This window comes from Drosophila gunungcola (assembly GCF_025200985.1).
Source record: "Drosophila gunungcola strain Sukarami chromosome 3L unlocalized genomic scaffold, Dgunungcola_SK_2 000009F, whole genome shotgun sequence".
NCBI lineage: Eukaryota > Metazoa > Arthropoda > Insecta > Diptera > Drosophilidae > Drosophila > Drosophila gunungcola.
In genome coordinates, this window is record NW_026453181.1 from 940,961 (window position 1) to 955,356 (window position 14,396).

General features: G+C 41.9%; 3 protein-coding genes across 3 annotated transcripts; 1 reads left to right on the forward strand and 2 right to left on the reverse strand.

Moving 5' to 3' along the window:
- Window positions 1-212: 212 nt before the first annotated feature.
- LOC128259798 (DNA polymerase eta) lies at window positions 213-3,675 on the forward strand. The gene is made up of 4 exons (XM_052992385.1): window positions 213-697; window positions 752-1,250; window positions 1,306-3,207; window positions 3,256-3,675. The coding sequence occupies exons 1-3, from the start codon at window positions 266-268 to the stop codon at window positions 3,093-3,095; spliced, it is 2,721 nt and encodes a 906-aa protein (XP_052848345.1). The 5' UTR covers window positions 213-265; the 3' UTR covers window positions 3,096-3,207; window positions 3,256-3,675.
- On the reverse strand, window positions 3,658-9,262 carry LOC128259788 (organic cation transporter protein). Its single transcript, XM_052992374.1, is given in 6 exon segments — window positions 3,658-3,968; window positions 4,038-4,616; window positions 4,618-4,990; window positions 5,065-5,168; window positions 8,460-8,703; window positions 8,809-9,262. Coding segments are annotated over 6 exon segments (1,749 nt in total). The 5' UTR covers window positions 9,033-9,262; the 3' UTR covers window positions 3,658-3,743.
- LOC128259795 (uncharacterized) lies at window positions 9,141-11,395 on the reverse strand. Its single transcript, XM_052992381.1, has 3 exons — window positions 11,041-11,395; window positions 10,855-10,928; window positions 9,141-9,584 (listed from the first exon to the last, which is right to left on the reverse strand). Exons 2-3 carry the CDS (start codon window positions 10,867-10,869, stop codon window positions 9,141-9,143), a joined length of 459 nt encoding a protein of 152 aa, XP_052848341.1. The 5' UTR covers window positions 10,870-10,928; window positions 11,041-11,395.
- Window positions 11,396-14,396: the final 3,001 nt, after the last annotated feature.

Genomic DNA, 14,396 nt, shown 5'->3' on the forward strand with positions numbered 1-14,396 from the left:
ATGCCTTTCCACTTCTTAAAGTCTTCCTAAAACTGCAAAACGGGACTTTTCAATCATTGATGATGTTTGAGATAGTGTCACTTGTTTGGGTGGGATGTGCTGTGTGTGATTGAGGTATAACAAATCCACTTCTTTTTTTTCGACTTGGGCCTGCAGTATTTATTTCAGTACATTCATCGGGACTCTAAGGTGTTTTAAGAAACCACGGCCACGGTCACACTGCTGGCGCGCAGGGAAATTTCGCGCAATAATACGAAATCAAATCATGACCAGCTCACGCAGCCATGTCAGCATGCAGAGCAAGTACGACCGAGTGGTCCTGCTGGTGGACATGGACTGCTTCTTCTGCCAGGTGGAGGAGAAGCAGCAGCCGGAGTACCGCAACCGGCCGCTAGCCGTGGTCCAGTACAATCCATGGCGCGGGGGCGGCATCATTGCGGTGAACTACGCGGCCCGCGCGAAGGGAGTGACACGCCACATGCGCGGTGACGAGGCCAAGGACCTGTGCCCGGACATCGTGCTCTGCCAGGTGCCCAATATCCGGGAAAAGGCCGACACCAGCAAGTACCGCGACGCCGGCAAGGAGGTGGCCAATGTGCTGCAGCGCTTTACGCAGCTCCTGGAGCGCGCCTCCGTGGACGAGGCTTACCTGGACATCACGGAGACTGTGAATCTGCGAATGCAGCAGATGCAGAGCGTAAGTGGTCAGCAGCAAGCCGAAAGCGTTTCTTATCCCATTTACCCGTTGCAGGGCGCCTTCGCTCTGAAGCCCCAGGAACTGGTGAACACCTTCGCCGTGGGCTATCCCAACATCGGCGACTACGTCAACAAGATCACAAACCGCTTCGCCAATCCCTATGTGGACGACGAACGCTTCCAGATGTCCTACGACCAAAACGACCTTCCCGCCGTCCGGCAGAGCGACATACGACTGCTCATCGGTGCCTCTGTGGCCGGAGAGGTGCGGTTGGCGGTCAAGGAGGAGACCGGCTACGATTGCTCGGCGGGAATAGCGCACAACAAGATCCTGGCCAAGTTGGCGGCTGGCATGAACAAGCCCAACAAGCAGACCATTCTGCCGCTGGCGGAGACCGCTGCTCTCTTTGACTCCCTGCCCGTGGGCAAGATCAAGGGTTTGGGCGGCAAGTTCGGCGAGGTGGTGTGCGAGACCCTGGGCATAAAGTTCCTGGGCCAGGTGGTCAGGTTCACGGAGGCCGAGCTGCAGAGAAAGTTTGATGAAAAGAATGGGTGCGTTAAGTAACTGGACTGAACCCGTTCGGAGTAACTTATCTCTTCTCGTTCCAGTAACCTGGCTCTTTAACATCTCCCGCGGCATCGATCTGGAGGCAGTGACTCCGCGCTTCTACTCCAAGAGTATCGGCTGCTGCAAAAAGTTTCCGGGCCGGAACAACATTACGGGATTGAAAACGCTCCAGCACTGGCTGGGCGAGCTCTCCTCCGAGATCAACGACCGGCTGGAGAAGGACTTCATCGAGAACAACCGCAAGGCCAAGCATATGGTGGTACAATACGTGCAGGACATTGACGGCGAGGAGGTTGCCAGCTCCCGATCAACAGCGCTCAAGGATTACGACCAGGAGTCCATCGTGAAGTATGCCCTGGACCTCATCAAGGCCAACACTAAGACGTTTTTGCGCTCCGGCAGCGATTCTGTTTTGAACAATGCCATCAAGTTCCTTGGCATCAGTGTGGGCAAGTTCGAAACCGTCTCGAATGCTCAGAACAAGCTGCAGGAGATGTTTGCCAACCAGGCTGCCAAAAAGCGAAGGGTCAGCGTGGAGGAGGCAGTGCAGCCGCCAAAGGTCCAAGTGCCAACTAAGCCAAAGCAGACGGAGGAGTCTAAGATGAAGAACTTCTTTGCCAACTACCTGCAGGGGGCCAAGAAGGAGGATACAAAGTCAGAAGTCAATCCTGAGGAGCACTTAACTGCTGCGCCAACCAAAGCTGGACCAAAAAAGAGTTTCGTCGAAGAGTACAAGCAAAAACTGCATGCGGCCACAAAGACCGAATCAGCCGCGGAGGGAACGGCTCCCACCTCAACGCCGCCAGAGTTAAAGGAAAGCTTCTTTTCCCAGTACCTGAAACAGCAAAAAGAGACTCGTCGGCATGAGTCTGAGGCAGCAGACATGCTAAACTTGGCCGAAGAACTGGACGCCATTGAGGCTAGTAACACAAAAGATTTTGATGCAGACACTGACGAGGAGACGGACTTAACTAAAAATACCTATAAATCAGTGGCAAACGGAACACCGTCCACATCCAAAAATTCGAAAGAGAAACCATCTTTCAAAGATTTGCCAGAGAAGCAAACAACACCTTCCAGTGCTACAACAGTAAAGGAACTATCCGAATCCAATAATGAGAATATGGAGCACTCCGATCGCCTTAGGCTTCCTCCTCTCACTGAAGAAGAACTGCTGCCCTCGACTTCCAAACGGAAATTCGACGAACTGGACAGTTCTGACAAAAACTACAAGCAAAGTTACGCAGAGTTTGCAGTCCCCGAGCTTCGCACCGATCTTCTACCGATGGTCAAATGCGATCAGTGCGGAGCTAGTATACCCGACGACGTCAGAAGCCTGCAAACGCATAGGGACCATCACTTCGCCCAGGAGTTGAGTCAACAGCTGAGAAGCAACGAGCGGGAGGAGCGGATGCAGAGCCGCCAGAAGGTGTCGCCTAAACCCACGCCACCGAAGAAGGTTAAGAAGACGGCTGGTTCTGGTACCGTGGCCAATACCACAGTTCGGTCCACGAACAGCATTACCAAGTTCTTCAGCACCAAACCAACCCAGGAGCCACCGTCCAGCGACTCGCAAATGCAGCAGTGCACCGAGTGCAAGGCTTATGTCAAGAACGAGGACATGCCGGAGCACCTGGACTACCACGTGGCCAGAAACTTGCAGCGAGAACTGAACCAGCAGGATCTGCGCACTCGAACTGCGGCCCTTGGCAAGGAGAAGACTTCACCGGTTCAGCCGAAGAAGCAAAAACAAGGGCAGCTAAACAGCACAATTGCCGCTTCCTCAAATGGAAACAAGACAATTGCCCAGTTTTTTAGCCAAAGGAATTGATTCCCGGCCATGCCATCCAGTTTAATCTAGATTAGTAACTAAGAAAGGACCACAAACAGTTTTAATTTAACATTCGAACTTTTGATTTCTATAAGATTTAAGCGAAAGCAAAGTTAAGAACACACCTTTGGTTTTGAGAATTTATCAAACTTGAAGCAAGGTTAAGAACACACCTTTTGTTTTGAGAATTTATCAAGCTTGAATGATTAATACAATTTTTTCGTATTTTTTTAATTTCAAAAAAAAAACATTATATATTTTAATTGTGCAAATATCTATAATATGTTTTGCAAATCAGGCTCTGGACAGCAAAATGATTTGTGATTTTTTTTGTTTTGTTATTGCTGCTAAATATAAATATTACGCAGTTAAATGAGAAGTGAAGATTTTCTGTTATTTGTAAATTATTCACATTAATAAGCTCAGACAAGCAAGTCAGTTAATGAAACGCACATATTTTTTATTGTACATTCTTCATTTTCTATAACCTTAGGCTTAAGTATGAATGTTGATCATTACCACTTCCATCCATCAATTTCAATAAATCAAACCCAGTGCTCTGTTAATGCTATAAAATCGATATATATATGGCTTATTCTTGAAGTTGTAACACTTTTAAAGATAAATGTCTTTGTATTTGCAGGCTGCCTAGACTAAGATTACTCCACTGATCACTGCGCTTTGGCTTGTCGCACCGACCAGATCGAGTTCCTTGCCCTGCGAAGGCTTCTTCTTGACGCCGATGGCATCCGCCTCCTGCACTGTGGTGGGCAGAACGACGTTGGTGGTCTCCGGGAAGAACAGGGTGAGCAGTCCGCTCACGATGGCGGCGCCGGCGAAGAGCATGGCCGGAGCACTGGCATAATACTTCGCCTGGAAGGGAGAGATTTCAAAGGATTTCACTTAGGGCGAAACGGAGGAAGTGCTGCAAAGAGTACCCACCAGAAGAGGCGTTTGCGGTGCCAGCATGGAGCCGAACCTGCCCATCATCGAGCAGAAGCTGAGCAGGCTGTTCCTCAGATTCGTGGGGTAGATCTCCGAGGCGAAGAAGTAGAGCACCTGGAAGCTGGCAGTGATGGTCAGTTTGCCGACGAGGAACAGCACCAGCTGGAGCAGCGGCTGATCCGCGCCGGCGAAGATCGTTCCGACGCAGCAGAGGCCACTGGCCAGCATCAAGCCGCAGAGGGAGTAACGCCTGCCGATGCGGTCCATGATCAACAGGGGCATGAAGAAGCCGGGGATCTCCACCAGGGCCACGTAGGCGAAATTATTGTACTTGTCCCCGTCGAGCAGCACCACATTGAGGCTTAGGCCGTAGTAGACCAGCACGTGGACGATCCAACATAAGGAGCAGTTGGCGATGCGCCACTTGAAGTTCTTGAAGGCCTCGCGGATGGGAAACCGGCTCTCCGCCGACTGCTCCAGCTTGTCCCGATTGGCCAGGACGAGCTTGTCCAGCATGCCCTCCGGCAGCTCGCGCTTGTTGACGTGCGCTGCCCGCCGGAGTATGTTCTTGGCCCGCTTCCTCCTTGCCCTGACTGAGCAGCCAGCGGACGCTCTCCGGCAGGATCCAGAAGTAGGCCAGCAGGATCAGCGAGGGCATGTAGGTGATGCGCAGCAGGATGCGCCAGTCGGGGAAGGCCTTGGCGGCCATGGCGAGCAGCACCTCGCCCACCGCGTAGAAGACCGTGATCACGCTGCAGGCCAGCACCCGTCGCTTGGGTCCCACCAACTCGATGCCGATCACGAAGCAGGTGGAGTACAGCGTGCTGCTGGTCATGTTGTCCAGGAACTCGAACACCAGGAACCAGCCGTAGCTGGGCGAGAAGGATCGAATGACTCCCAGCACAGCGCCCAAAATGCCGCCCAAGGCGATCGAGAAGCTGCGTCCATAGCTGATAGGTGGGATTGTGGATTGCGGATTGTGGTTAGGCAGGCGAATATACTACGAGATATGGAGCACACTAACCGATCTGCTACAAAGCCGCCAATGGGAATGCCGAAGAACTGCCCCAGGTTGTTTATGGTTCCGACCATTGATAGCTTCCACTCATCGTCGCAGAAAATGCCGAACTACAATGAAACTATTTTCATGATGCAAATCTTTTGTTATGCCAAGTCCTCGCTTAAAAAGCTATGCAAATTGAAGACCCTCATTCATGTGTATTAATAATTTTCTGTCCAATTTGCGTGCCATATAGATACAAACAATATTATCTTTAAAATAGGAACACGTAATTAGTTTAAAAAATTTTTATTTTTTAATGATTTAACACTTTAATTTTGAATTTTTTTAACACGCCAATTTTTTTTCTATAGCTATGAAAATTGTCAAACTATAGGCGTTGATTGCTGCCTATATGATATCTAGTACACTTTTCAACTCTTTTCATTAACAATTTTCTTCTAAGCAACACCTTAGACTACTAACCCAACCCAACCGCACTGGATAGAAAATAGACGTCTCAGTAACTGATCACTTTTGAGAAACACATTCTCTCATTTCAACAAAACATTCGATCAGAAAATAGTTACAAAAACCGGCAAACACAAACATTCCCTTCCAGTAAGTAAGTATGCAGTTAATCAGTCATTCCCTTTCTCAAAGCTAACAACCACCTGTTACGTTTTATCTGCCTTAACAAAGAATTACAACCTAAAGCATACACTGACGTTTTCAAACTTATAATATAACACAAGCAAAAGGCCAAAAAAAACCTTCAAACATTCATACCGAAAATTGATGACAGCGTGCACTGCGCGTACATGCTAATGAAAGATAGGAAATGCAGCATAAAGTCAACTAAAGGATCCCAAGTGGTATAACGTTATACATATTTGGCATGTGAGCATGCTGCGCCACCTCAACACCAACGCTAAAATATCAATATGATTACAATTTGGCATTGCCACATTTAAAAACTAAAATCTAAGCTCTTGAAGTCAGATCAAAAACACTAATTTGTCTTATCAAATCTATCCTTACTTCAAATAACAGCAAAAACCAATCTGGTTTTTTTGTCGGTCATCATCATAGAGACAATGACAAACTGCCAAAAAAACCCCTCTAAATACCATAATAAATACTCTCTTTATATTCGATAATAACCAAAAACTAAGGAAATATCCACCTCCCGGATATAAACTTTAAAAGCACCCACCACTCATACCCAAACCAACATCTTTAGAAGATCTAAAAACTTTACAATTTAGACATTGTTATGCTAACTTTTAATGATAGTGTATTAAGCATATGCATTTATTTATTAATGTTCTCATATTTCCAAACCATTTCAACACCTTTTTATATAAACTTCCTTGTATCTTGTTTGAGTTCAACAGATTGCTTTCATACACTTGCAGAGGGTATAATAAGAGAGTTCATGTACCCTTGCAGCTATTGCAAAAATTAAATATACTTGAAGACATTAAAATTATCATTTACTTGCGTATATGTTTAAAAACATTGAAGCTATGATAATTTGCAGCTCAATTATTCGAAAGTTCCTAAGGCACCTATACGAAATTGTTTTTCGATTTTAATAAAATTTAACGAGTAATTCTGAACTGTCAAATTATTATAAGTCATAAAGAATCTAAAAAAATGCAACGCAGTGAAGGAGACATTTCCGACCCTATAAAGTATATATATTCTTGATCAGCATCACTAGGAGAGTCGATCTAGCCATGTCCGTCTGTCCATCTGTCCGTCCGTCCGATTCTACGTAAGCTTGTCTCTCAGTTTTAAAGCTATTGTATGAAACTTTCCTTAAAGTTGTCTTTCTATTGCAGGTAGTACATACAGCTTCCATAGGAATAGTCGAAAAATTAATTTTTGTGCAGTTCTTCGACATATAGTAATGGTTAAATATTTTAAAATTTTGGTTTAAATTACATTAAATCGGACGACTATAACATAAAGCTCCCATGGGAACAATAAAAATATAAAAGTTTTTTTTTTAATTTAATTTTTCTATTTTGTAATTTTTTTTTTTTTGATTCTTTTTGACTTGGTAATAATTCGACAGTTCAGAAAAACGCTTTTCATTTTATTAAAATCGGAAAACGACATAATATAGCTGCCATAAGAACTATCGAATAATTAAACTGAAAATATTCATATCTTCAATTTTTTTATACATATACGCAAGTAAATCATAAGTTTTACGTTTTAAAGAATATTTAATTTTTGCAATAGGTGCAAGGGTATATGAACTTCGGCTTGCCGAAGTTTGCTTCCATTCTGGTTAAACATATACGCTTACACTCTGGTAATATTGAATGAAGCACAGAGTATCATGATCGACTTTATGCTGCTATAATTCGCAATCGGCTTTGTTTTCTTACATTGCATATAGATCAGGGTATCATCCGAAAGATTACAATTCTGGAGCCGTAGCTCATATCCACCTTAACTATTAATGTAAATTGTAACCTTAACGTACCTATCTTAATCTAAATTGTTTTTCCATGTTGCAATTGCTATGCCTGTCTGAGGTACTTGTCTGCCAGCTACTGTTCTCCCATCTACGTGTCCAATTGTCTGATAAAGAACGTTTCGGCATGAAAGCTCATCAGGCCACTTAGGCAACAGCTTCCGGCATTATCAAAGGGAACATAATAATCTGCTCAAAGGTTGGCACATCAATTTGTTCGCTCAAAATTTGTTTACCTTATGAGTGGTAAAATTCCTCTATTACGCCTAAATCGCTAACTAAATATTATGACTTCTGTTTACCTTTGGACCTTCACAATGGTCTTTCTGTTAATCCAGCTGGCGCACTTGGCGTATACGCTTTATTGATAGCTAAGTAACGTATAATCAATACGTTAAGAGTTTTACGATCGTTTACTGCAATCCTATCATTTTCCTAACCCATTGCGGGCCCCGTCTGAGTGCCCACTATTTGATTAAGATTGTAAACTACTTTCGTCTGCTATCGCTGAAATACAAATTTAGTCATTGAACCCGTGCGATAGGTAGATAGGTAGGATTTGTGATCTTGAAAGCAACTGGGGGGAGTGCTCTATCCGAATTTGATTACTTCGATGTGGAGAGGCTATTTTCTGAGCAAGTTAATAAATACCTTAATACAAACTAATCAAAATCTTTTATTTTTGATTTCACTCTAAAAGACTACAGATAAGGGTGTTTATGATACGATGAAATTCTGGATAGATGACAAATTTTTGGATTTTATTTGGGTATGCATTGATCCAGGCAGCAGGTGCCTTAATCGTATGACTTGTTATCAAAGTCCAACGTCTGCCGCCGTGGGATTTCAGAGTCTGGCATGCAGTTGGTCTGTTGTCGTAGTACCTGATAAGCAGCACCCCCAATGGCAGTGGTACTTTGATACTCACGTCATTCGAAATGGTTACTTCATTGTCGCGGAACACGAACTTGTTGTCGGGGCAGGCCTCCGAAATATTCGTAAAATGTATGGGCAAGCAAATGTCCTCGGCCACCGACTGGTTCCACTGGGGCAGCTCCAAGTTGGTGTACCGATTGCAGGCGTCCAGATCCCGGCCGTGCCTGGGGATACTCCACTCCGTGTGCGGCTCGTAAAAGGCGCTCTCCGGCGTATCGCACTCTGCGATGTTACACCTGTCGGGGTTGGATTTTTGGATTCGTATTCGGATTCGGATTTGGATTCGCACTCGGCCAACTAAGTCAGACGGTAAAGGCCCATTGACTGGGCATTAACTTCACCTGTGCGACACGGTGGCGGCGGTAAACACATATGTGACCGAGAACATGGCGTGGAACATCATCGGCAGGCAGATCAGCATGAATATGATCAGCTGGAAACGACCGAACTGGCCCAGATGCTTCAGGATGGCGTCCAGGGTCACGTCCTCCGAATCCTTGGCCGGTGGCGGTGGCAACTCCACCTCCACCGTTGCCTGTGCGGGTGGCGCTTCGCTGGCTGCCATTTCCCAATCTCTGCCCTCGGTGATTCGGGCACAATTAACAGAAGCGTATTTGGTTTATTTATGCACTGCGTTATTTTCATTTACGGATTCTAACATATACACTTATTTTTACCCACGACGCTTCGAGCAGTTACGCGATGTGTAGGGCAGCGGATCGCGTCTCGCACTGCGAGTGCCTGCTGCGATCTCCGATCTCCGGAACGCGACGCTAGCAATCAACGATCGCAGTTCGAGTCCGTCGACGAGTGAGGAAGATCGCACCACCGACCGACCGACCAACTGTTGAGCGGCATGGGCACCTTGATAAGACTGCCGGTTTCGTGGGGTTCCGAGTTTTGGTAGCCTCGCTTGGAGATTATGCCGCGGTGTAGTGTGTCGGCGTGGGATTGGCTGCGGTGAAAGTGGATCGCGGGAGTAGGGTGATACGTAGTCAAAGTCCAACGGACAGGTTTCCTCACCAGTGCTATTAAGCCCAAGCTCCGTTACCATTTTGTATTTAACACAATATCGTCCTGATATTGATTCGGGAATTTCAAGGGCTTTTCCATCAAACTAGAATATGGATAACAAAATGAATCACATTATTGGCTATTATAATGAGAGTCGTAAAGTATTACTGTATAAGTGTATACATATATTAGCATTAGTTTATCTATTCAAGTTTTTCCCTTGCAAAATCAAGCATCCATATTTATATTTTCTGACGAATTTGATAATTTCTAAGGGTCACGTGCCGCAAACGTGATTGTTCCATAATTTATATGTCTTTTCCTTTTCCGATTTGGCTAGCGGCCAAACCATTAGGCCGACGCACTTGCTCAGGGGCAGACAGTAGGTATATATATACCTATATAATAAACTATATGCAGTCGTAAATATTCTATAGATATGGTAATCATGTTCATGACCAGGGCCAAAGAGTTTTATATTAGGGCAATGATTGTGTTTGCGTTTTTGTACCCTTTTAAAGGGAGTCTTAGTTTTGTCATTACCAGGGAATATTTTCGTTCATATTAAGGATATGTGTTCTGGATATTCAGTGGGAATTAAATCATTTAATAAATTTAAAAAGACTCAGTGTTTGTTTAGCTGCTATAAAAATGAGTTCGATTTAAACAATATTAGTTTTAAACCGGACGGCTACATTCAATACCAGGTTGAGGAAATTATAAACATCATTGTATTTAAAGGTAATTGCATGTATGCGTGAAATTATTATCAAATTACAATAACACGACCATATTTCTATACCCTTGCAGAGTGTATTATAAAATATTATATAAATAATATAAGGAAATAATAATCTTGATCAGCATAACTCAGTGAATTGGCTAATCTTTCCATGCCCATATGTTCGTCCGCCTCTTTCTAGGCAAACTAGACTCTTGTGGGTGAAACAAGGAACCAAATTATATTATTTATATTTTTAGATGAACTGATAATTTACTATTTTAAAATTACGGCTTTAAAAGTTTTTCCTTTTTTTCTTTTTCCGAATTCACTTTACAAGCCTGCAAGGGTAATTGGACTTTGGCTTGTAAAACTTTATTTCTTTATCGTTTTAATGGAAAATGTAATTATAAATACAATAATGAAAGTATCGTCCCCATTGCATATTCCTCACTTGCCAGATGTTAGCTGTAACGTAAAATCATCCGACCTACGAGATTTTTACTGACGGACATGTCTACACCAAATAATTATAGTTGGATATGTACGTTTTTTTCTGCACTCACAAACTTCTGACTAAAATAATAACAGCCTTTGCGAGGGTATATAAGGTATGCGAAACCGGTACGAAATCGATTTGAAAACGACTTACAGTAAAAACCCACATTGGAGGGTAGTTGCCTTGGGTGGTGCTATTTCTTTATTAACGGATTTATTTAATAAAACCTAAAAATTAAGTTTACAAATAGTATTAACATTTTGTACTATAAATTTAAAAGTTTATCTTATAACAACTTGACTGTATATTTGTAATGCAAATAATAAATAATGGACTTACCGGAGATAATTATGGGATTTTTTAATTAACGTGCTTGAGCTGTAACCGAAACGCTTTACTGTCAAAATACAATTTAATTTCGTTTTTGCACCGTTTATTTTCTGGTTTTAGAGCGTAATAACAAAATAACAAGTCACTAAATGACGCGGAGTCTAAAATTGTGTTTCTTTTAAAATTTCTCTCTGTCACTCTCCTAAATGTTGACTTGCTCAGCTCTCCAAATTCGTCTCTGTGATATTGCATATGTACATATATCTTTTTGGATTGTTTTTGTAGGATTTTGTGAATGAAGTTTGGCGGTTTTTTCGACATTCGTTGTTATCCGTAGTTGGCCTCGTGCCATTCCCTGTTTGCATTGATCAAATCAAAACAACCGAACACCACGTCGTATACTTATTTATATTTCTGGTGGCGTCTGTTCCATTATTACACATATCACTCGGTTTTGAAAGCCTTTACCGTACGAATTTTTAACGTCCCATTATTGTTTAAGCTGTAGCTAAGGAGGTTAACTTAACGAACTTCAATTAAGTCGACCACTTAAAAAAGTCGACCAGCTTAGTCACCCACAACCTTATTAAGTGAAAAACAGTTTTGTTTGTTTTGAATATATCTAAACACATACCTTTATTTAATGAATTCAAAAATTGTGTTAAATTCTCGTTTTGGTTTTTGTTCTTCTTATCTTGCATATTTCCTTACACAAGTGGTACATTTTTTAGATAAATTTTCTGCAATATTCCCACGATTTTCACACAGATACTCTGTAAGAATGTATCTACTCAACGTTCTTTTGTTTAGGTCTATGTGTGTCTTGCTTTCTATTAAATGTGTTATTTTTTAAGTTTTTTTTATTTGTTTTTGAAGTAAAAATGTGACTCAAAAACATTTATTCAAAGAACGCAACACATTTATGTAGCTTTCAAAAATCGATCTTGATTTTTTACAATTTTTTGTTGGTTGGGTAAACTTGCAGTAATTTTCTGTGTTTGATATGATGTGGTATATGATAACTTATAATTTATTTTCTTATATGGATTGTTTGATCAACGAAAATATTCTTCAGCGATATATGCCATGTATATATATATTTATATATAGGTGTGTATATGAGTTGTGAGTAAATGCGTATGCATCGTTAATAATAATCATAATCAGTTAATCAGTTTAAATAATTTCACTTAATAGCTTCGTTTAACTCTATAAATTCAATTATAATGCACTTAAATTTGCGTGTGACTGTGTGTTTGGAGTCTGTCGTATTGCACATAAATGTGATGGTTTGTCTAGTGTAAATGTCGGTGTGGTCAGAGAAGGCAGTCCCAGAGTTTCGCTCTCCTGATTTCCTCGTCCTGTACCGTTACACCCTGATGGCGATGCCTACGTATGCGTGAGTCGAGTAGATGTTGGTGTGTGTGTGTGTGTGTGTGTGTGTGTGTGTGTGTGTGTGAGACCGTGTACTGTTTTCGGGGTTCTTTGTGGGGTCGCACATACTTACAATTTGAGTTTGTTCTTCATATATATGTAAATACTTTTAAATATAATTTATAGAATTGTAAATATGTTGTAAATAATGTTTGCTTTTCGAGTTTTATTTCATTACTTTGTATTGTTTATTTCAACTCGCATTTACCGTTTTCTTGTACATTTTGCCATTATTTAAGAATTCTTTAATACCGTTCTGGTTGCTTATTGTGATTAAGTTCTGTGTGAGTTCGGGCATGTCTGTGTCTAAAGTCCAACATATGAAGAGCATCGTCTATAGGGCTGTCCGGGTCAGAGATCGGAACTCCCAACGCCTCACTGATCGCGGGGTTTCGGTCTCCTCCGAGCGGTCTGATCGAATCTGTCCCATGGGACATGTCACTCCGATATAGCCGTGTGTCAATGAGTTTGCTATGAGTGTTGTTCAGTTTGTTTTGTTCTTTACAGAGTCATAATACACATTTAAGAATTATTGTAATATTATTGTTGTACACAGATAAACAATATTAATTTCACTTATGGCTTAACTTTTATTTTATATTTTCGATTGCCGACTTAACATGGCATCGCTTCTTTTTGCGGGTGTTTTTGTGTTTCCATAGTTTTTCTTTGAGTGTCGGTAACTTAAAAATTCCTGTTCTGATGCTTTCAAAATGTATCCTGGGACCTAAGGCAATGCTAAAGCCTCCCAGAAAGTTTCCCAGTCCGGCTGTCGAGTGCAAAAGAATGGTGAAAATGTATCTTGAGCTAAGCTACATGTACGTGGGTTAGTTAGCCTCTACACTACACTACACACTTTGGTTTAGATCGAAAACTATGCGGTGCTGAGTGCTACGTGTTGGTTTGCCTTAAGTTCGTCCGTCGGTGCTTTCCTTTTTAGGTCCTACTTGTCTCTGGTTTGAAATTTCCCAAAAATTGGTGGTTCTGAAACCAACGGTTCGTTTGCATTATTTATTTACTTTGGTGTATCTTTAATAACGTTGAAATGAAAACAATTACGCAAAAATTTGCACTAAAAATTGGCACTAACTTTTGGTTTTGTTCTTTTAACCCCTCCTTTGTTTTGCTTTAACCACAATCATAACGCAAATAGTTTAAATCCATTTGTGAGTATTGCTTAAATATATATTTATCCAAAACACTCTCTAGGCATTTTAACTGGTTTCATAGCCATAATTCCCTCCCTTTATGACATTTGTCCTTTTTATTATTGAAGCTCTAGTTATATGATTGCCTTGCAGTTTTCTTCAACTTGTAAATATGTTTAGTTAGTTTTTTGCTTTTGTTTACTTTTAATTTTTCCAATTAATCGATAATTTATTTTAGGTGCGACCGAGTTGCCTCCCTTTTTTTTTTTGCTGTGTATGCAACGTAAATCTCAAACGCCTCAAAGTTTCGCCTAAAAGTATGCAACGAAACCAATGGGGAATGAACTGCCGTCCAAGTCCAATTTAGCTTTGGTTCATCTGGGATCTTTGGCACCTTCTAGCAATTAAACTGCGAATACAGCCAGATTGAATATTAATTATGTGGAAATGAGTACACACATCTATATGGTTTAGTATTGATTTGATTTGGTTTTGGTTTTAGTTTTGGTTTTCGTTAAATAAGCTCCTTTAAGTGCTTTGCCTTGAGCAAGTGTGAACATTTAAATACTTTTGTGAGTAGCTGTCTGACGACTGTGAATCCATTGAAATTCGTATAATTCCTATGTGTTGTTCCCCGAAAAAAAGCAAAGCAAAGAATTAACATTTACTTTGTGTTGTCGTTTGTGGCTGCTGTTGTGCTTTTGGCCAGTTAATGTTGGTATTATCTATTGTTCGTCTGCTTCGCCTGCTACCTCATTGTTTTGGCACAAATTGTGTTCTCCT